The following is a 26,389-nucleotide window of genomic DNA, read 5'->3' on the forward strand; positions in this document are numbered from 1 at the left end:
GCCAATGGTGGAATTGGAGCTACAGCTGCTGGCCTACACCCTAGCCACAGCAACATGGAACCAAGCCCAGTCTGCAACCTACACCACAGCTCAGGAATCTTAACCCACTGTTCGAGGCCAGGGATTGAACCCATGTCCTCATGGATACTAGTCAGATTCCTTTCCACTGATCCACTATGGGAACTCCAACTCCTTCATTTTGAAGGATAATTTTGTTAGTTATAGAACTCTAGGATAACAGTTATTTTCTTTCAGTACATATAAGATGTCATTTATCTGGCTTCTACTGTTGCTATTTTGGAATTCATTATCAGACTAAATGTTGCTCCTTCGAAATAACTCCTCCACCACATTCACAGCTGCTTTTAAGATTTTTTTCCTTTGTCTTTTTTTCCCTGCAGTTTCATCATACTTTTTTTTTTGGTCTTTTTTGGGCCACACCTGAGCCATATGGAGGTTCTCAGGTTAGGAGTCAAATGGGAGATATAACCACTGGTCTACTCCACAGCCATGGCAGCGCCAGATCTGAGCTGTGTCTGTGATCTATGCTGCAACTTTTGGAAATACCAGATCCTTTAACCCACTGAGTGAGGCCAGGGTTTGAACCCACATCCTCATGGATACTTGTTGGGTTCTTAACCTGCTGAGCCACAACAGGAACTTCCAGTTTTTGTTTTAGTTTTAGGTTTTAGGGTTTTTTTTTTTTTTTTTTTTTTTGCTTTTTTAAGGGCTGTGTCTGTGGCATATGGAAGTTCCCAGGCTAGGGGTCCAGCTGGAGCTATAGCTGTTGGCCTACTCCAAAGCCACATCCATGCAGGATCTGAGCTGCATCTGCAGCATAAACCACAGCTCATGGCAACACCAGATCCTTAACCCACTGAGTAAGGCCAGGAATTGAGCCTCGTGTATATATTCGGATATATTCGGGTTCCTTACCACTGAGCCACATCAGGAACTCCTAGTTTTTTTTTTGTTTTGTTTTGTTTTTTTTTAATATTTTGCTTGAGATTTGTTGGTTATCTTGCATTGGTGGTCTGATATCTTTCAACAGTTTGGGGGAAATTTCAGCTACAATCTCTTAAAATATGGCTTATGACCTATTATTTTCTCTTTCTGGGATTTCAGTTAAATGAAGAGTAGACCCCCTCATTGTACCCCTTGTTTTTTCACCCTTTTTTACCCCTGAATTTTTTATCCTTTGCCTTTTTCTACTTTTTGGAGGGAAGGGCTAGGTTTCTTGTGAACTGCCGTCTGGTATACCACCAATTCTGTTTAAGCTGTCTCTAATCTGCTATTAAACCTAGTCAAATAGTTTAAACTTTTGGTTCTCATATTTTAAAGTTTTAAAATTCCTATTTGATTTACTTTCTTTTCGGAAAACTTGTTTTGAGTTTTATTGACTTCTATTATCTTCCTGTAATTTTATTGAGTTCTGCTCTAATTTTTATTATTTATCTCTTCTACTTGCTTTAAGCTTAAATTGCTCTTCTTTCTCTAGTTTTCTAAAGTGTGAACTTAGTTTATTGATTTTAGATTATTCTTACTTTCTAATGTATGTATTCATGGCTATAAATTTCCTTCTAATCTCTGCTTTCTCCTCATGCCATGAATTGCGATAAATTACATTTTCATTTTTACTTCAAAATATCTCAAAATTTCTCTTGAGATTTCTTCTTTGGCTCCTGGGTTGTTTAGAAAGCCGTTGTTTTCCAGATATTTGGGTATTTTCCAACAATCTTTCTGTTATTGATTTCTAGTTTAATGCCATCATGGTCTGAGAATGTATTCTGTATGATGTCTAATCTTTTGAATTTGTTAATGTGTGTTTATGGTGGTCTATCTTGATGAATGTTTCATGAGATCCTGAGGAAATCTGTATATTCTAAGTGTTGGATGGTGTATTCTAAATGTCAATTAGATCAAACTGAATGATTGTTGTGTTCAGGTCATCTATATGCCTACTGATCTTCTGCTTGCTTGATTTATCAATTTCTGACAGAGGAGTGTTGAAGTTTCCAATTACAAAAGTGAATCTTTCTATTTCTCCCTTCAATCCTATCAATTTTGCCTCATGTATTTTTTTTTTTGACCACACCCAGAGCATGGGGAAGTTCTTGGGGCCAGGGATCAAACCCTCACCACAGCAGTGACAATACGGGGTCCTTAACTCACTGAGCCACAAGAGAACTCCTGCCTCATGTGTTTTTTTTGTTTTTTGTTTTTGTCTTTTTTGCCATTTCTTGGGCCGCTCCCGCGGCATATGGAGGTTCCCAGGCTAGGGGTCTAATCTGAGCTGTAGCTGCCAGCCTATGCCAGAGCCACAGCAACGCAGGATCCGAGGGATCCGAGCCGCGTCTGCGACCTACACCACAGCTCACAGCAATGCCAGATCGTTAACCCACTGAGCAAGGGCAGGGACCGAACCCGCAACCTCATGGTTCTTAGTCGGATTTGTTAACCACTGTGCCACGATGGGAACTCCTGCTCATGTTTTTATTTTATTTATTTTTTACTTTTTTTATCGAGTAGTAGAGGTTTATTTTTATTTTTTTTACAGAATAAAATACATATATTTAAACATAATTACATTCACACAGATTATTATATCATGGATCTTAAGAAAGAGATTAAGTGACTCCCTCTGGAGAAGTGGAATGGAAAATATGAGCCTCTCTTACTTCTGGTGTCTGCTCCCCTTGTGGCTGAGTTGGTATGAGGGGGCTTGCTGTAGGCTTCCGGATGGGAGGGGCTGATGCCTGCCCACTGGTGGGTGGAGCTGATTCTAATCCCTCTGGTGGGTGGGGCTTAGTCTCTGGATGGGATTAGAGGCAGCTGTGGGCCTGAGGGGTCTTTAGGGAGCCTGTTTACTGAGGGGTGGGGCTGTGATCCCACCTGGGTTGTTGTTTGCCCTGGGGTTTCTCAGGCTGACTGACTGATGGGGCCAGAATTTCCGGAAATGGCCCCCTCCAGAGAAAGGCAGCTGCTGAATATTCCCGAGAGCTTTGCTTTCAATGTCCGTCCCTCACAACAAGCCACATTCACCCCTGTTTTCCCAGGATGTCCTCCAAGAACTGCAGTCAGGTTTGACCCAGATTCCTATGGAGAACTCGCTCTGCCCTGGGACCCAGTGCACGTGAAAGTCCGCGTGTGCCTTTTAAGAATGGGGTCTCCGTTTCCCCCAGTCCTGTGGAGCTCCTGTGCACAAGCCCCGCTGGCCTTCACTGCCAGATGCTCCGGGGGCTCTTTCTCCAAGTGCCAGATCCCTGCACGTAAGGGTTTGATGTGGGGCTCAGAACTCTCACTCCTGGAGGTGAGTCTCTGTGAACCAGTTAGTTTTCAGTCTGTGGGGCTTCGCACCCAGGAGGTATGGGGTTTCTTATATCGTGAAATCGCCCCTCTTACCTCTTGATGTGGCCTCCTCGTCCTCTTCTGGAGTAGGGTATCTTTTTTAGGGTTCCCAGTCCATTTGGGTGAAGATTGCTCAGCCTTTAATTGTGAATTTTGTTGTTTTTAGGAGAGAAGTTGAGCTCCAGTCCTGCTATTCCGCCATCTTAATCCTCTCTCCGGCCTCATGTGTTTTGACATGTTTTATTCTTTTTTTTTTTTTTCGTCTTTTCTAAGGCCACACCCATGGCCTATGGAGGTTCCCCAGGCTAGTTGTCTAATAGGAGCTGCAGCCGCTGGCCTACGCCACAGCCACAGCAACGCAGGATCCGAGCCTCGTCTGTGACCTACACCACAGCTTATGGCAATGCCGGATCCTTAACCCACTGAGCAAGGCTGGGTTGGATCCCGAAACCTCATGGTTCCTAATTGGATTCATTAACCCCTGAGCCACGATGGGAACTCCCAACATGCTTTATTCTTTTAAAAAAAACTTCTACATTACTTTCTGTGGTTTCTAGATCCTTGTCAGAAATGACAATCTGGCTTTTATATGCTCAAACAGAGTAAGCATAGTTGTTTTGGTTTGGAATCATTGGATCACTGTGGGTTTGTTTCTGTTTTCTGCTGTGCAGAGTATAGTACTTGAAAAGTTATTTGTAGAAATAATTTAAGGTCCTAGAGGTTTTTCATTTACTTTTGCCTACCAGCACTAGCAATCTGATATAACCTTAATCCATTTTCAGACATGCTGCAGTCTAAGCAAGGATAGATTGTTTTCCATTTCTCCTTCTTTCTAGAGTTTGCCTCTTGGTTCCAGAACAAAACAGAGAATGGTTCACTGTTCTTCCTTTCACAGCCCTGGACACTAGCATCTACTCCTCTAGCTCCATAGGCTGTCTAAATCAGCTTTTTGTCTGCTTCTCAGACTGGGAAATTTCCAGTCCAAAGCAATGCTGATCTCTGAGTGTACCATATCTGGATTCTGTTCCTTTCCTAGATCTTGACCTGAGTCAGTTATGCCTCATTATTTTGCTAGCGGCTTGATGCTTTTAGGAAGGTTTTGGATACTTTTCCATCCAGCTTTTAAGGTATATCAGACACCACTTATGCTCCATCTAGGATCCTCTTGGGTTACCTTTTAACTAAAGCTAGTACTGCAGCCACTGGTTACATACAGGTGTATCTGACACCACCTGCCTCACCTGCCCTGCATATCTTTTGTTTTTGGCCTGGGTCCTCTCTGCTACCACAGCATTAGATACTCATGGGAATCTGCTCAGACATTCCCATGCATGAAAAACCTGGAAGTATGAGGAAATTAGCATTCTATAGTGCAATCCTTGACCCAATGGGGGATGGGCCCATAGGACGCTGTCTTTTTCTCTATCTCAGAGGACAACTGTGAGAGGCCTTGTACATGATGCCTAAGAGAGTCTTCTGAAGGACTGACTTCAGTTGTCCATAACTCCTTATCTTCCCAAGCCTTCTGTTTCACCCTTCCCATTCTCTCTCTTATCTTTTTTATTTTTGGTCTTTTTAGGGCCACAGCCACAGCATACGGAGGTTCCCAGGCTAGGGGTCGAATAGGAGCTGTAGCCTCTGGCCTATGCCACGGCTACAGCAACACTGGATCCTTAACCCACTGAATGAGGCCATGGATTGAACCTGCATCCTCATGGATGCTAGTCAGATTCATTTCTGCTGAGCCATGACAGGAACTCCCCTCTCTCTTCATCTTAAAATCTAATCGCAAACGGCATGACACCCACCCATGCAAGCTCTTACTTCAGGCTTTGATGTGGGGAGGAATCAGACTAAGACAAGTTGTCTTCAGCAGGCAGAACAGTATGAATTACCTAGTGCGCCATTACCAGAGAAAAAAATTAAATCTAGGAGATATTGCAGTAAATTTACATGTTGATGAAAACAATCAGGCATCCAGGGAAAAAGTAATGATGTAGGAGACAATTGCTGTTGTGATGTCCTTGAATAGGCTTTTGGCTTTAACCTTGAAAGAGTACATTCATTTTCCTTCCCCAACCAACCCTCCAGACATTCCTGCTCCTTGAGCAGCATTGGTTTTTCACTCAGGCAGAACATCTCTAACAACAAAACAACAACAACAAGTCACCTTGTATTAGTTCTGAGGGCTGCTGTAACAAAATACCACAAACTGGGCACTCAAACAATAGAAATGTATTGTCTCACAGTTCTGGAGGCTAGACGTCTAAAAGCAAAGTGCTAGGAGGATTTGTTCCTTCTTGGGCTATGAGAGAAGGAACTTTTCCAGGTTCCTCTCTGGCTTGTTAGTGGCTATGTTTACCCTGTATCTCTTCATGTCATCTCCCCTCTGTGCATGTTTGTCTCCAAATTTCCCCCTTTTATTTTATTTTTGGCTTTTTTTTTAGGGCTGCACCTATGGCATGTGGAAGTTCCCAGACAAGGGTTCTATTTGGAGCTGCAGTTGCTACACCACAGCCACAGCAACATGGGATCTTAGCCTCATTTGCAACCTACACTACAGCTCACAGCAGTACCCGATCCTTAACCCACTGAGCAAAGTCAGGAATCAAACCTGCCTCCTCACCGATACTAGTCAGATTCATTATCACTGAGCCATGATGGGAACTCCTGGCTAACTTTCCTGACTACTCTTCAAGGTCTTTGAGGGAAGGAACCAGACATACTCATAGAGGCCAGGCGCAGTGAAGCACAGGGTTTTCTAAATGTTTGAGAATGAATGAGAAAGAAAGAGGGAGTGAACGAGGGGAAAATGTGGGTGAGTGGAAAAGTTCGCGTGATTTAATGAGGACGAGGTATAAATGAATATGACTGGTCTAGTACTGGGTTTAGATACATCCCTGAACAGAACAAATAGAGAGGAGAGGGCAAGAACAGCAGCATGATCAAGACCCTGTGCCATCGAGAACTGGTCCCTTGATTTCTGAGTTGCTCAAAGGAGTGAGATTTCTTAGAAAAACAAAATCTTTTTTTTTTTTTTTGTCTTTTTAGGGCCACACCCATGGCATATGGAGGTTCCCAGGCTAGGGGTCTAATTGGAGCTGTTGCTGCTGGCCTACACCAGAGCCACAGCAACGCTGGATCCTTAACCCACTGAGCGAGGCCAGGGATCGAATCCACAACCTCATGGTTCTTAGTAGGATTCGTTTCTGCTGTGCCATGACAGGAACTCCCACAAAATCTTGATATCTGCCCATTTGCTCATACCTGTGAAAGTTCAATATGTATGAGAGTACCTTGCAAAGTATAAAGCTCTGCAAGTAGGACATTCTGGTGTTTGGCTCTTGGAGCATGGGTGATCAGATTATCCACTCCCTTTTATTACTATTATTATTATTATTATTACTATTATTTTGCTTTTTAGGGCCACACCTACAGCATATGGAAGTTGCCAGGCTAGGGGTCAAATCAGAGCTACAGCCACAACCATAGCAACATGGGGTCTGAGCCACATCTGTTACCTACACCACAGCTCATGGCAATGCCGGATCCTTAACCAACAGAAGCAAGGCCAGGGATTGAACCCGCATCCTCATGGATACTAGTTGGTTTCATAACCCACTGAGCCACAATGGGAACTCCCTACCCACTCCTTTTTAAGTTTTTTTTTTTTTTTTTTTTTTTGTCTTTTGTCTTTTTGTTGTTGTTGCTATTTCTTGGGCCGCTCCCGCGGCATATGGAGGTTCCCAGGCCAGGGGTTGAATCCAAGCTGTAGCTACCGGACTACGCCAGAGCCACAGCAACGCGGGATCCGAGCCGCATCTGCAACCTACACCACAGCTCACGGCAACGCCGGATCGTTAACCCACTGAGCAAGGGCAGGGACCGAACCCGAAACCTCATGGTTCCTAGTCGGATTCGTTAACCACTGCGCCACGACGGGAACTCCTCTTTTTAAGTTTTTAAGCCACCAGGAGCAAACTGGCAAGAGTCAGCAAAATATTTAATGTGCGTGCACTTTCATTACAGCACTTCTATGTAGATTCTTGGAGCATGAAAAGCAGGAAAACCCTAGCAGGAATGCTGGAGGTGGAGATCCCTACAGAATAGCAGGGTCCCGGCTTGACATGGAAGGACCACACAGCATAGTTGGGTGTGGGTAAAGAAGGTTGCTATTCCAGCTGCGGGCCCACCCTCGCTCTTCCCACTTCTGGAATGGTCACTGGAAGAAAAACAAGACAGAGGCAGCCTTCTAGCAGTAAGGAGCAACTGTGCTCTCCTCACCCCATCCCCCTGTTCTGGTCCCCCCACTCTCAGGTCAGAGGTCCTGGCCAGGTCAAAACATCACCCATCCTGCCTCAGGGCAAGTCACAGAGAGTTTGCGTGAAAGTCACTTTAATGATCCAGATTCAGGTCATGCTGGAACTGCCCCTTGGGAGGGCAAAGGGAAGGGCACTGGGGCAAAAGGCTTCGCACGAGGTCTCAGTCAGCGACAAGGTTGTGGCCCACGGTGTGGGATGACTCAAAGAAGCCCTGAAACAAGCAAAGGATTGGAATCAGTGTGTGGGGAGGGGGCCCCTTCCTCTCCTACTCTCCCCCACATGCTTCAATAACAGCCTGATGTGAGCAAGCCCACGGTGACTCAGCCCTGGATTGAGCGCCTGTCCCCTTCGCTCCCACACAGGATCATAGGGTTCTCATCCCCTGATTCTCCCTTGGGCTCGGGCTGGAGAGAAATGGCAGCACTTTGTTTGCTTTCCTGAAAGCACCACAGCAACAAGTCCCTCACAAGCTGGTTTGTCACTTAGCTCTGAGTATGTTGATCCAGCAACGAATCCAGGCTTAGGAAACCCAGCTGCTCTTAAAGGAGTGAGAACCAATTTCCCAGGAGAACATGAGGGGCTAGAAGTCCCCAGAGGTGCAGGCTGCCTCTGGATGGAGCACACAGCCAGCTGGAGGCGCCAGCTCCACTGTCACCACCTCAATCTCCCCTGGAGCAGAATGGTGGGCTCCTTACAGAAATCTCAGTTGTCACACTTGCCCTTTTCATAATCCATCCCCACTATCATTAGAATGGCCTTTTATTTATTTATTTATTTATTTATTTATTTATTTTTTTGCTATTTCTTTGGGCCGCTCCTGCGGCATATGGAGGTTCCCAGGCTAGGGGTCGAATCGGAGCTGTAGCTGCCAGCCTACGCCAGAGCCACAGCAACGCAGGATCCGAGCCGAGTCTGCAACCTACACCACAGCTCACGGCAACGCCGGATCGCCAACCCACTGAGCAAGGGCAGGGACCGAACCCGCAACCTCATGGTTCCTAGTCGGATTCGTTAACCACTGCGCCACAACGGGAACTCCTATTTGTTTGTTTATTTACTTATTTATTTTTGTTTTTAAGGCTGTACCTGCAGCATATGGAAGTTCCCTGGCTAAGAGTTGAATTGGAGCTGCACCGGCCAGCCTATACCAAAGCAACAGCAACTCAGGATCCGAGCCACATCTGAGACCTACACCACGGCTCATGGCAATGCAGAATCTTAACCCACTGAGTGGGGCCAGGGATCAAACCCGCATCCTCATGGATACTAATCAGGGTTCTTAACCTGCTGAGCCACAACAGAAGCTCCCCAATCATATCATATGATGACATCCTCTTCCTTAAAATTTCCTTTAAAATCTTCCCAGTTGGAGTTACCGTTGTGGTGAAGCAGAAACGAATCTGACTAGGAACCATGAGGTTTCGAGTTCCATGCCTGGCCTCGATCAGTGGTTTAGGATCCGGCATTGCCGTCAGCTGTGGCGTAGGTCGCAGACGCAGCTCGGATCTGGTGTTGCTAGGGCTCTGGAGTAGGCTGGCAGCAACAGCTCTGATTAGACCCCTAGCCTGGGAACCTCCAAATGCCATGGGTGCAGCCCTAAAAAGACAAAAAAAAAAAAAATCTTCCCAGTCAACTTTCCACTGCACTTGGAATAGAATCCAAACCTTTCACCATCTATAAGCCCCTGTATAGTCAACCTGGGGCCTACTTCTCCAATCCAACCTTCTGTTGCTGACTTTCCTGTCTATTCCTCGGACATGCCATGGAATCCTTGTCTCAGGGCATTGGTTGTTGTGGTGCTCTCTTCCTGGGAAGCCCTTCCTTCATATCTTCCTCTGGCTGCTACCTTCTTGTAATTTAGGTCTTAATCCAAAAAAAAAAAAAAAAGACTTTTGTCAATGCAGAGGAGTCTGATATTTGGGACAGCCCAACACCCACTGCAGTCTCTGAGAGGAAGGATAGGGGCTGCATAGAGGAAGGGCTGGAAATCAGAAGACCTGTGTCCAGGCTTGGCTCTGCCATGAACTTCCTAAGCAGCCTTGAGTAAGTTGCTTGACCAACTGGGGCCCCAGTGTCTCATCTTTTTTTTTTTTTTTCTTTCTAGGGCCGAACCCAGGGCATATGGAAGTTTCCTGGCTAGGGGTTGAATCAGAGCTACAGTTACTGGCATATGCCATAGCCACAGCAACGCAGGATCCAAACCACATCTGCGATCTATCCCCTATAGCTTGCAGCAACGCCAGATCCCCAGCACACCGAGTGAGGCCAGGGATTGAACCTGCATCCTCATGGATACTAGTCAGGTTCATTATTGCTGAGCCACAACGGGAACTTCCAATGTCTTATCTTTAAAGAGAGATGGGAGGGCTACATGGATGTTTTCAATCTGGATTCTAAAGAGTTCCAGCATCCCAAGGAGTTAACCCAGAGCCTTGTCCAGGTGACTTGTCCAGACCCCAAAGTAGAACAATGTGGCAAGGTGCTCAATGTGAGGGCCTCTGGGCAACATCTCCCATTCATCCAAAGGAGCTTTGCTGTCACCTGCTACATACAAGGGAGTACATGGAGGAAAGGAGGATCTTTTACTTAATTTTGAAGACTGCAGTTTTCCATGCATATTTTAAACTCAATGCCTGTGTGCGACTCCATAGATCATTTCATCCTTAGAGGCTCCTAGCACTTGTATCATGGCCCACCACCTTTCAAATGGACACCCACAAGTAGTCTGGGAAACAGGAAAGTGGGGGTACCCTTCAATAGGGAAAATATTTCCTTCAGCATCTCTGTTCACATTCCAATACTCAGTCCCTCCTTTGCACCTGCATCCCTCATCTGAACAGGATCTTGGTGATGCCTCCAACCTCCCTAGAAAAAATAAGCCTCTCACCTTGGCAGGAGTGGCCACCTCTCGTTTCAGGGCCTTTGCAACCACTTTGGAGGTAAAGCACTGATCCCTGTTCACCTTGACCACTGGGCTCTGTGAGGAGAGAAGCCAAGAGTCAAGAATCAGGTAGAAAAGACAACAGGGCTCCAGAGAGAAAGAGATGGGACCAAAAGTCAGGAGCTTAAAATTCTTAAAAAGACACATGAGTCTTACCTTGGGGAATAGGAGTCGAAGTTTCTCCTCTTGTTTGCCCCTAAAAAAGATGGGAATGAAAAATGGGACCTAGGCTTGCTAGCACCCACCACCTTTCCCTTTCTCTAATGGCTCATGGAATTGTTTACCACAGACCCCAGCCAGGACTTTTGAATCATTCTCCTAATGCTCATGGCAGCTCTTAACTGCACTTTGAATACCCATCCCCTCCTTGCTCTGTCTATCCACCAGAGAGCATGGACCAGCCATATTCCTCACACACCTTGCCCCAGTGGTTTTGGTGGGAGAGGCTGCCTGCCCAACCCTCACACATGGATCCTGGGGGTGGAGTTGGCTGATATGCCCCATCTTCTGGGTCATCACATTCTGGGTCATGTCATCCTTCCAGAACAAACCTGCAGAGAGAAAGGATATGATGACTTTAACACCTGGGATCCTCTGACTGGCCCACACCAGGGACCAGAGTGAGAGCAACACTCCCCCTCTCCCTCAAGATAAAGGATCATGGAGTTGCTGTCATGGCTCAGTGGAAGCGAATCTGACTAGCATCCGTGAGGACACAGGTCCAATCCCTGGCCTCGCTCGGTGGGTCAAGGATCCATCATTGCTGAGAGCTCTGGTGTAGGTCGCAGATGTGGCTTGGATCCTGCATTGCTGTGGCTGTGGTATACTACAGCTCTGATTTGACCCCCAGACTATGAACCTCCATATGTCTCAAGTGTGGCCCTAAAAAGACTAAATAAACAAATAAATAAAATAAAATAAAATAAAATAAAAAATAAAGGATCACAACTTGCAGAGCGAATTAAATGAGATGGCATATAAAAGTTGCTTAGCACAGTGCCTAGCATGTAATATTCAGTCAGGATTAGGATTTTACTCTCTTTTTGCTGACTCATTTGATGCTATTGTGAGGATTAAATAAGATGAGGGATATAAAGAGTGCTGAGAAAATCTAAGGCAGTGATTCCTGAACTTTAGGGTGTATCAGAACCTCCTGCAAGTCTTGTTATACAGATTGCTCTTCCTCATGCCTAGAGTTTCTGATTCAGGAGGTCTGAGGTGAAGTTCAAAAATTAGCATTTCTTTCTTTCTTTCTTTTTTTTTTTTTTGCTATTTCTTGGGCTGCTACCATGGCATATGGAGGTTCCCAGGCTAGGGGTCTAATCCGAGCTGTAGCTGCCAGCCTACGCCAGAGCCACAGCAACGCGGGATCCGAGCCGCGTCTGCGACCTACACCACAGCTCACAGCAACGCCGGAACCTTGACCCACTGAGCAAGGGCAGGGACTGGACCTGCAACCTCATGGTTCCTAGTCGGATTAGTTAACCACTGCGCCACAATGGGAACTCCCCCAAATTAGCATTTCTAACAAGTCTCCTAGTGATGCTGATTCTACTAGTCCAGGGATGCACTTTGAGAACCACTCTTCTAAAGCATTATATACACTAGACATCACTTGTGCTAATAGTAATATGAACTAAAGCCAGATTTCCTATCTGACTCTTCCCCCAGTCATGAAAATCTGCTCTTATGAAGGGTCAGTCAGCTGTCTTCAAAGGACTCCCCACTCCCTTTCCATCCTCCCTCTATTTGTCACACAATTTGTTCTGCTTCCTACCCAGAGGCTTAGGTGTGTGTGTGTGTGTGTGTGTGTGTGTGTGTGTGTGTGTTTTCTCCTGGCTAAGAACTTAAGGACTCTTGGCTCTGGAAAAACTCAGATAGAGCCTGGGGTTTGGGCTAGTCCCAAGGAGGTTGATGCTGACCTCTTCCAGGGGCTTCTTCAAGAAGCCTCTGGTGGGCTCCTCCAGGGTGTTCAAGGGCAGATAGCCTACTCTTCCAGCTCCACCCCCACTCTGGTCTCACCCCATTCTCCATGAGGTGAGCATGACAGGAAAATTTCAAGTAGAGCCTTCTGGGAAAGAAAGCTTATTCTCAGATTGAAAGGCCCCTCAGTATACCCCCATACCTGACCAGGGCCCAGCCTCTCTTCTCCAGCTCTTACTCACCTTGGGGCACAATCTGCTGGAGTACAACTTGCAAATGCTGGAAGATCGGGGTGGTAAATCCTTGGAGGGGCCAGAGCTGCCCCACTCCCACTTGGCCCTGACCATCTAAGGGCGAAATAGTGGTATGAGAAAGGAGCTTGGCCAGAAGTCTTCCAAATTCCAGTTGAAGGAAATCAACTTCCATCCACCATCACCCTTGTGTCCACTAGTCTCTGTCCCTCTCACCAGACCCCTTCCTCTTTTCAAGTCCTCCTTCTTTTCATTTTTCCCTCCCCCCCCATCACCACCTGCCCTATTCTTTGGCCCCTGCACCTCATTTACCTTTGCTAACAACTTCCAGATAAGAACCAAACTTACAGACAAAGAGCATCATGCGGAGATTGAACTAAGCAGAGACTCAGAAAGTTACACACAAGGAATGGATGGTCAGGTGAAGAGGTAGGGCATGGAAAGCAGGTGAACTGCATTCAGAGAAAGCTTTGAAGACTGGAAGGGATTAGAAAGGAGTCTTGGAGTCCTCGAAGAATGTATTGGTATGTACGGGTTTGAGTGGGTCCTTGTTTTGAAAGCCAGTTTGCCTGACTGTGCATAAGGGAAGGACAGTGGGTAAAGATACTCATTCCTCATGCTATACACACTTTCCTTATTCCAGGTAGATGGGAGTCCATTTTTGTCTTTGTTTTCCTATAGTGGAATTACCATGAGTCATTATGAAAAGGAAAATCTCCCCAGTGAAATGGATCCTAGTCTCCTGGTTTTAGGGAGCAGCAGAACCTCCAGTACCCTATTGAGAAGAAAAAAGAGCTTCTGGAAGGAGAGATCATTTTCTCTGTGGTAGCTTTCCTGTAAGTGATCGGAAAAGCTGTGACCTGGGCCCCAAGCGTGTCTGGCGCTGTCCAAGGTGCTGAGCGGCGGCCAAAGCCTGGCCCGGAAGCGCTCTGGGAGGTGAAGAGGGCCAGGCATTCCTACAAGGCTTGACCATACTTACCACCACCGCCCCCCACCCCCTACCCCCTACGGCTCGCTTCCAGTCATTCTGGAGGCCATTAGGCCTCCTCCCACAGTTCTTCGAGAATCCTCTGCCTTGGCCTCTAAACCCAAGATTCAGGCAAGGTGAGTTGGTTAGGAGTTTGCGCAGTCGGTCCCTCGCCCCGGGCTCTGGAATCCTTGAGTCTGCGCAGTAGGTCTCTCACGGCTCAGAAGTGAGTCAGCGGCTGTCTACCCTATTGACGCAGAGCGAAGGGGCAGGAAGAAGGATGGACCCTTTCCCCCTCCATCCCCTTTTATCCCTAGCTAACCCCTCATCGGAAATTGGATCGCAGAGCCCAGGCTCCGAGGACTTACAAGGAAGTCTTGGCTCATCCCTCGGCCCAGCCTTCTCTCCAGAGCTATGACCCTGATACCAGGGCCCCTCCTCCTACTGTCCAGACATCCTGGTCCCCTACATGCCTCAGCTCCGGGCATCTCTCGCCCTGGCTCCTCGGCGCGTCTTGCTTCTCTTGTGGCTTCACAGGCCGGTTTTACTTCCCTCTGCCCATAGGTTTTTCCGTCCTCCTTCCGAATCCCCAATCTTCCTCTGAATCCGCTTCTCTTAGGTCCAAATTTCACATGCCGAGTCCCACTCCAAGCCGTACCTCTTTCTGCGAGATGCTCTCTACATTTACCTCTTCTTACCCCTAAACACATTCCTTTCCTCCTAGCTTCCTAACCTTGAGACCACCCCCCCCCCCGCCACCCACGACCCTCTCCTCTCAGAATCACTCCCTGGCCCTTCCCGTACCACCCCCCTCCGCCCCAAATTTCCTCCTGACCGTGGCCACTAATGTCGCTGCAGCCCCCAGTGTGGCTGTTCAGCAGCAGGAAGCAGAGGAGCAGCCAGAGCCCCTGGGAGCCCCCAGGCCACAGCGGGCACTGCATCCTCCCGGGCTCGGCGCGCTGGCTCCCCACTTCAGTCGCAGAGAAGAGAGACAGTTGCTGGAGGGATTGAGCGGGGCTGTCGCTTCCCACCCGCTGGCCAGACTGAATCTGCACAACCCTCCCTTGGCAGCTGGGCCAATCGCTGGTGCGCCCTGCCCCTGCGGACGCCTACCCAACCCCTACTTTCCCTACCGCCCCCACAGCCCCCCCCTCAACCCCACTGTCAGGAGCCCACTTCTTTTTTACATAATCCAAGCCCCAGGAACTACCACCTCTACTCTCAGTCCCAAGGTTGGAGAAACAGATTGCATGCAAAATATGGGTGCGAATTGTACCCACCTCATTGGTTTGTTGTGAGGATTAAATATGAACAGCAACTGGATAATGGGTACTCAATGAATTTAATCTCTTTTTTTTAATCCTGATGCTTACTTTACCCCCACCCACCTAAAAACCTTCAGCAATCGTGGGTTCCACCTGCTCAGTGTATGCCATCCATTTACCCCATGTCCACCGCCATAGCTCCGTACTCTAATAGAGGTCTTGCACTAACTAGCTAGCTAACTGATCCCTTGCTTCTGCTCTTCTTTAGTTTTAGGCTACTGTGTGAGTTTCCTAAACCTTAAACTGGCATTTCAAAAATTTTAATTACGCTTAAAATTTTAATTATGAAAATTTTCAAATATTGAAAAAGAGAAGAATCAAATGGACATCAATAGGCCTACCACTTAGACCTAACAACTATGATGATTCTGTCACAATTGCTCCTTTTTCTTTCTGAAGCATTTAAAAATAATTTACAGACATCTGGACATTTCACTCCTAAATAATTTGATATACATCTTTTAGAATTAATATAGTTTTTTACATAACCACAATACCAGTTGGGACATCCCAAAGATGTCCACATCTGAAACCCTGGAAACCGTGACTATGCTACTTTACATGGCAAAGGGGACTTTGCATGTGTGATTGGCCTTAGAAAATGGTTCATTTCAGGTGGGGAAAGTGTTCTGGATTTTCTGGGTATGCCCAGCCTATTCCTAAAGGTCTTTAGAAGAGAGAAACGGGAGGGTAAGAGTCAGCAGTGGGAGCTATCACATGGGAGGCAAGAGATTTGAGTGAGGCAAGGAAGGGGCCACAGCCCAAAATGCAAACAGCCTCTAGAAGCTGAAAAGACACAAATATGTGTTCTCCAGAAGGATCAATGCCCTGTTGACAATTTGATTTTAACTTCTGACTTCCAGGACTGTAAGATAACAAATGAGTGTTGTTTTAAGCCACAAAATTTAGGTTTGTTACAGCAACAATTGGAGATGAACACAATGTCTAAAAAGATTTACTATTCCCTAGTGTACATAACTCTCTAATACTTCTCGGTACAACGACTTTAACAGATTGATGATTTGTGAATTCTTTCTCTAACCCTGAACATTTCATTTTAAGGTTCTTAATAGTATTTTTCCCTTTGTTCTATTTTATTGAAGTGTAATTGATTTACAGTGTTTCAGGTGTACCGCAAGGTGATTCAGTTCTGTGTGTGTGTGTGTGTGTATATACTTTTTCATTCTTTTCCATTATAGATTATTTCAAGATATTAAACATAGTCCCCTGTGCTATATATACAGTAGGTCCTTGTTTTTAATAGTGTTTTCTGAAAAGCAAAATATTTTAATTTTGAGAAAGTCCTATTTTTTAATTTCATCTTTTGCAGTTAATGCTTTCTGTGTCCTTAAAAATGTTTGCCCAGAGTTAGCTGGTGACCTAGTAGATAAAGGATCCATCCTTGGCCTGGGAAATTCTACATGTTGCAGATGTGGCTAAATAAATTATTAAATCAACAGGTTTTTTTTTTTAAAGAATCAATATTAAAAAGAAAGAAAGGAAGGAGGAAGGAAGGAGGAAGGAAGGAAGGAAGGAAGGGAAGAAAGAAAGAAGGAAAGAAAGAAAGAAAGAAAGAAAGAAAGAAAGAAAGAAAGAAAGAAAGAAAGAAAGAAAGAAAGAAAGAAAAGAAAGGATGTTTGCCTATTCCAAGTTCCTAAAGATTTTCTCCTGTTTTTTTTCTAAGTGTTTGGTTATGCTGCCCTCATGAAATCAGGGCCACCCCCGAGGAATATGGAAGTTCCCAGGCTAGGGGTTAAATCAGAGCTGCAGCTGCCAGCCTACACCACAGCCACAGCAAGGCAGGATCCAAGCCACCTCTGTGACCCACATCACAGTCCACGGCAACGTCCGATCCTTAACCCACTGAGTGAGGCCAGGGATCAAACCCCCAACCTCATGGGTACGAGTTGGGTTCATCAACACTGAATCACAATGGGAAATCTTATACTCTTTTGTATTAGTTTAAGAGGTGGCTCTAGAAATGTCCATGAACATCCTTAGTTTCTCACACTACTTTAAGTTTATGCCACATTACTAAAAAACGTATAAGCTTTTTGACAATATAGTTCATTTGTCACTCCCATTGTATACTATTGTTATATATTTTATTTCTACATATTTTGTAAACCACACAATACTTTTTAAACTTATTTTGCTTTAATAAGTCAGTAGAATTTTAAAGATATAAGGAAAGTAATCTTTAATACACTGAAGGTATTAGCAAATGAAGTTCCCAGAAAAATTAAAGGTAGCACTACCAAATGCTGACCTGAAACAAGGATTCCAAGAAGGAATTTCAAATGCTAGTGTGATTATGCAGGTTCCAGAGAGAATTGTTGTAGCAGGAAATAATGAAAACATTCCATTTTCAAGACCAGCAAATCTTGACCTTACACAGTCAACTCCCTTTAAACCTCTGGAACTAAAAACACCACCTCGTGTGCTTACACCACCTAGATTTAGAAAGACCTCCTCCAACCCCTCAAAATGAAGAAAGCTGTGCAGTTGGCAGGCTAAAAAGAGAGCACTCTATGAGTGAAAATGCCGTTCGCCAAAACAGACAGCTAGTCAGAACTGACTCCATGTATGGAATTTCAAATATAGATACAGCTGTTGAAGGAACTTCAGATGACATGACTGTTGTAGATGCAGCTTCGTTAAGACGACAGATAATCAAACTAAACAGATGTCTACAACTTCTAGAGGAGGAGAACAAGGAATGTGCTAAAAGAGAAATGGTCATGTATTCAATTACCATAGCATTCTGGCTGCTTAATTCTGGTTTTGCTGCTAGAGGTAAACTCAGCTCTCAAAAATATTGTTTCAACAGCTGGAAATATAAAGAATTTGAAAAAAAAAAAAAAAGATGTTTTGGAGTTCCTGTTGTGGTTCAGTGGTAACAAAACTGACTAGTGTCTACCAGGATGGGGTTTGATCCCTGGTCCTGCTCAGTGGGTTAAGGATCCCGCATTGCTGTGAGCCATGGTGTTGGTTGCAGACGTGGCTTGGGATCTGGCATTGCTGTGGCTGTGGCATAGAAGGGCAACTGCAGCTCTGATTTGACCCCTAGTCTGGGAACTTCCATATGCCACTGGTGTGACCCTAAAAAGAGAAAAAGGAAAAAAGAAAGAAAAAGAGTTTCTTCTATGTATAGAATTTGAGGGATTACCTTTTTTCTTTTGGCATTTAAAGGCATTATTATTCTACCGTCTTCCGGCTTCTGTGGTTAAGACGGTCTTCATCTTTAGTGTTGTCCTTCTGAGAGAAATGCATCTGTTTTTTTCTCTCTCCACTTTAAATATTTTCCTATTTATTTTGATTTTCAGCAACTTAGTTATGATGAGCATATACGTGATCTTTTCCATTTATTCTGCCTGGGGTTTGCTGAGCTTCTTTATCTGTGGGTTGATGTATTTCATCACTATTGGAAAATATTTAGTCATTATCCCTTCAAATACTTTTTGTCCCTCTTGTGTCTCTCCTCTCCTCTCCTTTTTTTTTTTGATTTGTTAATGAAAATGTATTTACTATATAACCTTTGAATACCAGAAAAACCTCAGTACATACAAATCACCATGAAGTTCCCAGTTGCTAAATTTTGGTTATAAGAATATGCCTCAACTCGTAGATTGGAAGAGTTAATATTATCAAAATGACTATAATACCTAAGGCAATCTACAGATTCAATGCAATCCCTATCAAATTACCAAGGACATTTTTCACAGAACTTGAACAAAATATTTTAAAGTTTGTTTGGAAGCACAAAAGACCCAGAATAGCCAAAGACATCCTGAAAAAGAAAAATGGAGCTGAAGGAATCAGGCTCCCGGACTTCAGACTATACTACAAAGAAACAACCATCAAAACCTCATGGTACTGGCACAAAGACAGAAATATAGATCAGTGGAACAGGATAGAAAGCCCAGAATTAAACCCAAGCACCTAGCCAACTAATCTATGACAAAGGAGGCAAGAATATACAATGGAGAAAGGACAGCTTGTTCAATAAGTGGTGCTGGGAAAACTGGACAGCCACATGGAAAAGAATGAAATGAGAACACTCCCTAATACCATACACAAAAATAAACTCAAAATGGATTAAAGACCTAGATATAAGACCAGACAGTATAAAACTCCTAGAGGAAAACATAGGCCAAACACTCTCTGACATAAACGACAGCAACATCTTCTCAGATCCACCTATCAGAGTACTGACAATAAAAACAAAAATAAACAAATGGGACCTACTCAAATTTCAAAGTTTCTGCACATCAAAGGAAACCCTAAACAACACGAAAAGACAACCCACAGAATGGAAGAAAATCTTTGCAAGTGAATCGACTGACAAGGGATTAATCTCCAAAATTTATAAACACCTTCTGCAGCTCCATACCAAAAAAACAAACAACCCCATCAAAACATGGGCAGAAGATCTAAACAGACAGTTCTCCAAAGAAGACATACAGATGGCCAAGAAACACATGAAAAGATGTTCAACATCATTCATTATTAGAGAAATGCAAATCAAAACCACTCTGAGGTACCACCTTACACCAGCCAGAATGGCCATCATCCAAAAGTCTACAAACAGTAAGTGCTGGAGAGGGTGTGGAGAAAAAGGAACCCCAGTACACTGTTGGTGGGATTGTAAATTGGTGCAACCACTGTGGAAAGCAGTATGGAGATTCCTCAGAAAACTAAACATAGAACTACCATTGGATCCAGCAATCTCACTCCTGGGCATCTATCCAGAGAAAACCACGACTCGCGAAGACACATGTACTCCGATGTTCATTGCAGCACTATTTACAATAGCCAAAACATGGAAACAACCTAAACGTCCGTTGACAGAGGAGTGGATCCAGAAGACGTGGTACATACACACAATGGAATATTACTCAGCCATTAAAAAGAATGAAATACCAGCATTTTTTGCAACATGGATGGACCTGGAAACTATCATGCTAAGTGAAGTCAGCCGTACAATGAGACACCAACATCCAATGCTTTCACTGACATGTGGAACCTGAAAAAAGGACAGACGGAACTTCTTTGCAGAACAGATGCTGACTCACAGACATTGAAAAACTTATGGTCTCTGGAGGAGACAGTTTGGGGGATGGGAGGATATGCCTGGGCTGTGGGATGGAAATCCTGTGAAATCTGATTGTTATGATCATTATACAACTACAGATGTGATAAATTCATTTGATAAAAAAAAAGAATGTGCCTCAAGCAGCAAGGAACAAATGATAATTCAAAATCAAAAGGAAAAAAAAAAAAACCAAAGAAACAAAAGTTCCTTCAATCTCCTAAATCTGTTATTTATTTATTTTTTATTTTTAAATTTTTTTGGTCTTTTTGTCTTTTTAGGGCCACACCCAAGGCATATGGAGGTTCCCAGGCTAGGGGTCTAATCGCAGCTGTAGCTACCGGCCTACGCCACAGCCATGCCAGACCAGAGCTGCGTCTGTGACCTACACCACAGCTCATGGCAACCCCTGATCCTTTACCACTGAGCGAGGCCAGGGATCGAACTTGCAACCTCATGGTTCCTAGCCAGATTCATTAACCACTGAGCCACAACAGGAACTCCCTGTTTGTTTTTCAAACACAAGTGGGGAAACACTTTTATTCTACATTTCCTTCCATCTTGGTCAGTCTCCAAAAACATCAATAAAAATTGATGAGCTCTCCTCTCCTTCTAAAACTCCCATTACACATATGTTACACTATTTGCTATTATCCTACAGGTCTTGGATTCTATGCTGTTTCTTTTTTTCTGATCCTTTTCTCTCAGTGCTTCTGTTTGAATCATTTCTATTAACTTGATCCCTTCTGCTGCATCCAGTCTGTATTAATTTAAACTCATTCAATGAATTTAATTTCAATGAATAACAAATAATACTTTTTCAATTATAGAATTTGAATTTTATTCTTTTTTTACAGTTTCTATTTCTCTGCTGAAGTTTCCCAGTTGTTTATCATTTCTTTCTTTTTTTTTTTTTTGGTTTATCATTCCTTATAAATTATTTAACATATTTATAATAGCTGTCTTTATTTCCTCATCTGCTAACATCCAGCTCACCTATAGATCTGTTTCTATTAATGACTTTCTCTTGATTATGGTTGGCATTTTCCTGCTTCTTTACCAATCAATTATTTGTTGTACCCTGGACATTTGAGGTTGATGCAGGGTAAAGACTCTGATTTATACTCGTTTCCATTGAGTTTATTCTGGATGAAACTAAATTTTTGATAGAAAGCCTTGAAGCCTGGTTAGGGCAGAAGTATTGTAGTTCTCTTAATCCTAGGCTGCATCCCTTAGTCCTGGCGCATCACATGTACAGCTAGCGTGTCATCCTTTGGGGATTTCATGAACATGCCAACGTGTTTACCAAAGCCTTTTAAATTTGTGGGTCCTGAACCCCAAACTTGCTGTCTCGAACACTATGGCAACTGTGAAAATCTCTATTCAGATAGTTGCCTTTTCCACTCGGGTGCATCAAAACGCACCCTGCACTCACGCCATTTAGAAGGTATCCAAGTGAGGGAAATTTGAATGTGGATTTTAGGTTCCCTTCTTTGCCACTCACTCATTCCCAGAATTCTTGCTCAATCTCCAGCTTCTCTGGCATTTCCATACCCCAACCACTACTTCCTCAGCCATTCAGGCTTCCGCTTTCTGCTTTTCATGCCTCTTTTCTCCATGTGCTGCAGAAAACTGTCGAGCATCCTTAGGGGAAAAGTCTGTTAAACGTGGAACTCATTGGTTGGGGGTGGGGGTTCCTTGTTTCAAGGATTATAGTACCTCTAGTTTTTCTTGCTTTTGGCTGGTCTCCATGCTTTCAGACAATCCCTATATTTTATCTAGAGTATATACGTTTTTGTTGTTGTTGTTGTTGTTTTTGTCTTTTTGCCATTTCTTGGGCTGCTCCTGCAGCATATGGAGGTTGCCAGGCTAGGGGTCCAATCGGAGCTGTAGCCACTGGCCGATGCCAGAGCCACGGCAGCGCAAGATCCGAGGTACATCTGCGACCTACACCACAGCTCACAGCAACGCCGGATCGTTAACCCACTGAGCAAGGGCAGGGATCGAACCCTGAACCTCATGGTTCCTAGTCAGATTCGTTAACCACTGTGCCATGATGGGAACTCCTAGAGTATATACGTTTAATGTTAGTGGGAGGGTCTGACCCAAGCTCTTTTACCAGGAACTGGTTATCAGTGATTTGGGTTGTACATAATATATTTATTTATTTATTGCTTTTTAGGTTTGCATGTGTGGTATATGGAAGTTCCCAAGCTAAGAGTCAAATCGGAGCTGCAGCTACCAGCCTACACCACAGCCACAGTGACACAGGATCCGAGCCTCATCTGCGATCTACACCACAGCTCACAGCAACGCTGGATCCTTAACCCACTGAGCGAGACCAGGGGTTGAACCCTCATCCTCATGTATACTAGTCAGGTTCGTTACCGCTGAGCCACGATGGGAACTCCCTACATGATACTTTTATATTATTTACCGAAATAATTTAGGCCTAGGAGCAAATGAGCATGAATCCGCTTTGAGAAGTATAATGCTACAGGAAAAAAGGGACATGCTGGTCTTTGGGTGGGTTGAGCAGACATGAGTGTACTTCTCGCTCCCGTTTAAGATTTCAAACTTCCAGGGAAAAGGCTATCAAAATGATACATTTTCCATGCACTGATATTGCACTTCTTTTCGCTATTCTTTGGCGAGGGCCCTAATGCTGACAGTGATATCCTCAGAAGACCAAGCAAGTTATCAGGCCTATTGGACTTGGAGTTCAAGGGGAGGGGGTTCCTTTCCCAAGGGAAAAGAGACCACCATAAACCATGGCAGGTGCTGGTCGGGGGGAAGTGGGTGAAGAAAAATTGCACTTCAGGAGTTCCCGTCGTGGCGCAGTGGTTAACGAATCCGACTAGGAACCATGAGGTTGCGGGTTCGGTCCCTGGCCCCGCTCAGGGGGTTAAGGATCCAGCGTTGTCATGAGCTGTGGTGTAGGTCGCAGACTTGGCTTGGACCTGGTGTTGCCGTGGCTCTGGCGTAGTAGGCCAGCAGCTACAGCTCCAATTAGACCCCTAGCCTGGGAACCTCCATATGCTGCAGGAGCAGCCCTAGAAAAGACAAAAAGACCAAAAAAAAAAAAAAAAAAAAAAAAAGAGAGAGAGAGAAAGAAAGAAAGAAAAGTTGCACTTCAGCTGTGGTCCTACCCCGCCTTGCATTCATGTTATGAGTGATGTGTGGAAAGAGAAAGAAATCAGAAACAAGGCTTCCAGAGTTCCCGTTGTGGGTCAGCGGTAACAAACCCAACTCGTATCCATGAGGATGTGGGTTTCATCCCTGGCCTCGCTCAATGGGTTAAGGATCCAGCATTGCCCTGAGCTGTGGTGTAGGTTGCAGATGTGGCTTGGATCTGGCATTGCTGTGGCTGTGGCATAGGCCAGCAACTGCAACTCTGATTCAACCACTAATAGGCCTTGGGTGCAGCCCTAAAAAGCAAAGCAAACAAATGACACCCCCCCAACCAAAAAAAAAAAAAAACCATCCCAAAGAAACCAGGCTTCTACCTGCACCAAGGAGCTGTTTAACATCCCACCCCAAATGTCCTCTCTGTTGTGACCTTACATATTTCAGAGGCTCTGGCTGGAGCCCACCTGTCTTGCCACCAGACAAGCCCACAAAAAGGGTTTTAACAATAACCTATTGAAAAATTTGGAAGCAGGTTGTCCTAGAACTGCCCTGTGGACGGCAAAGTAGGAGGTGGAGGATGGGGCTGCTTTGATCAGCTACCGAGTTTTGCTCAGGGAAGGAAACAATTCAGAGAAGCCCTAAAGGGGGAGGAAAGATGGGATTTGGACTTTTTGTGTATAGAGTACCCCCCCACACAATGAAAAATCCCCATCCCCCAATAAATAAGGGGCTCTAATATCAGTCCTGATTTGGGTAAGTCCTGAGGTACAGTGGCTGCCCCACAGCCAGCCTCCCCTTGGCTTCTGTGTCTAATCTTCTCTCCAGGCCCTGATTTTCCCCTAGATTTAGAGCTAATCAAGGACCCTAATCTGGGGAAGAATGGCAGATTCCTGTCTGCTCACCTTACGCCATGGCAACCAATTCTTACTGTGGGAATCTCTCACTCTGTGCTGACAATCACCCTAGCAACAGATAGGGCAAAGGAAGCACAGTTGCCATGGTGACAGGAGTCAGAAGCTGCTCCCTTGGAGAGCATGCAGGTCTGGCTTCCCCCTTAGGTGCAAGCTCCTCTGGGTAAAGTGCAGAGCCAGCTGGAAGTGCTCAGCTCAGTGTGGTTGCCCAGTCCAAGCCACCACAGTGACTTTGTCAAAAGCCATGAACCTCCGGATTCAGTAAGTTCGGTGAACTCCAAAAAGGATAAACCTGATGTCCTAGTATATCACAATCAAACGTCGGAAAACTAAAAGCAAAAAAAATCTTGGGAGTTCCCTTCATGGCTCAGTGATTAACGAACCCAACTAATACTCATGAAGATGTGGGTTTGATCCCTGGCCTTGCTTAGTGGGTTAAGGATCCAGCATTGCCATGAGCTGTGGTGTAGGTTGCAGATTCAACTCGGATCCTGAGTTGCTGTGGCTGGGGTGTAGGCCGGCAGTTGTAGCTCCGATTTGTCTCCTAGTCTGGGAACTTCCATATGAGGAGAGTGCAGCCCTAAAAAGCAAAAAAAAAAAAAAAAAAAAGGAAGAAGAAGAAGAAGAAAATCTTGAAAACAACTAAGAGAAGAGCAGCATATCACTTAAAGGAGAACAATAATCCAAATCACTGTGGATCTTTCCATTATAAACCGTGGGGGCCAGAAGGAAGTGGAACAACATATCCTAAGTGGTGAGGAAATGAGCTGTCACCCCAGGATTCTATACTCGGTAAAATGCACTTCAGGAATGAAAATGAAATAAAGCTGAAGAAAAACTCGGAATTACTAAAGGAAGTTCTTTGGGTAGAAGGGAAATGATGTCTGAAAGAAACCTGAAACCTCAGGAATAAGGAAGAGCAATAGAAATAGGACATATTGGGGTAAATATCATAGACTATTCTTTCCCTCGCATCATTTAAATTATGTGTGATGGTTGAAAGCAGAAATTACAACATTGGGCGATAGAGTTTTCAATGTATGTAGATGTAACTGATTCTAATGACAACTAGAGCAGAAATGGGGGGGAGTGAAAAGACCTGTATGCTGGTGAGATTTTTTTTTCTGGAAATGGTAAAACAGTGATTATAAGCAGACTGAAAAGTTGAGTAGGTATACTCTGATCCTTAGAGCAACCACTTAAAAAAACTATAGATAGTTTTTAAAAATCCGCAATTGATGCCCTAAACTAGAATACTAAAAATTCCATTTTTTTCTTTTTTTTTCAATTTATTTTTTTCCACTGTGCAGCATGGGGACCCAGTTACACATACATGTATACATAGTAAAAATTCTTTCAATAATGAAATAAGGAAGGAAAGGGGAAGCACACAATTCTTCTTAAAGAAGATGTCCTATATCTTCCATCTGCAGGAAGAGAGCCAGGCAAGCAGGTGCTGTGATGCAGTCTGGGTGCAAAGGCCCAACAAGTAGAAGCACCGCTATCCAGGGGCAGAAAATTGAGATCTCAGCTCACACAGAGAGCAAATTGCCTTTCCTTCGCCTGTTCTTTTTTCCTCTCTTTTCCTTTTCTTTCTTTCTTTTTCTTTTTATGGCCATATCCAAGGCATATGGAGGTTCCCAGGCTAGGGGTCCAATTGGAGCTGTAGCGGCCAGCCTACACCACAGCCACAGCAATGTTAGATCTGAGCCGTGTCTGTGACCTACATCACAGCTCATGGCAATGCTGGATCCTTAACCCACTGAGTGAAGCCAGGAATCAAACGCGCATCCTCATGGATACTAGTTGGGTTGATTCCTGAGGAGCCACAACAGGAACTCCCCACCTTTTCGTGCTCTTCAGGCCCTCGGTGGATTGGATGATGACTGCTATCTGGTCCTCTTCTTTACTCAGTCTGCTCATTCAAAGACTGATCTCTTCCTAAGACATTGTCTCAAACACACTCAGAAATAAAACTTTACCATCTGACCATCACTTAGCCCAGTCGAATGGACACAGAAAATTAACCATCACAGTCAGCAAATGGAAGTAAACCCTGCTGAGGATCTGTGTAGAACTTATCTCAGATTGACACCCCTCCACCCCCCTGCCAAGGGAAGGATGTGCTGGACTATTTATCCGCTGAACTAAGTCCTCACCTGGTTGAGCGCTGCTTCTAA

At 44.7% G+C, this 26,389-nt stretch overlaps 1 protein-coding gene and 1 pseudogene across 1 annotated transcript; one reads left to right on the top strand and one right to left on the bottom strand.

Annotated features, from left to right (window-relative positions):
* Positions 1-7,334: 7,334 nt before the first annotated feature.
* RESP18 (regulated endocrine specific protein 18) lies at positions 7,335-14,803 on the bottom strand. The gene is made up of 6 exons (XM_003133671.5): positions 14,588-14,803; positions 12,777-12,881; positions 11,030-11,162; positions 10,768-10,807; positions 10,558-10,647; positions 7,335-7,881 (listed from the first exon to the last, which is right to left on the bottom strand). The coding sequence occupies exons 1-6, from the start codon at positions 14,691-14,693 to the stop codon at positions 7,831-7,833; spliced, it is 525 nt and encodes a 174-aa protein (XP_003133719.2). The 5' UTR covers positions 14,694-14,803; the 3' UTR covers positions 7,335-7,830.
* Positions 14,804-17,301: 2,498 nt separating this feature from the next.
* LOC100737339 (mitochondrial fission factor pseudogene) lies at positions 17,302-26,389 on the top strand (annotated as a pseudogene).

This window comes from Sus scrofa, chromosome 15 (assembly GCF_054392235.1).
Source record: "Sus scrofa isolate SSC_HxYL_T2T_F1_AM1 chromosome 15, Sscrofa_HxYL_maternal_Yorkshire_Landrace_v2.0, whole genome shotgun sequence".
Taxonomy (NCBI): domain Eukaryota; kingdom Metazoa; phylum Chordata; class Mammalia; order Artiodactyla; family Suidae; genus Sus; species Sus scrofa.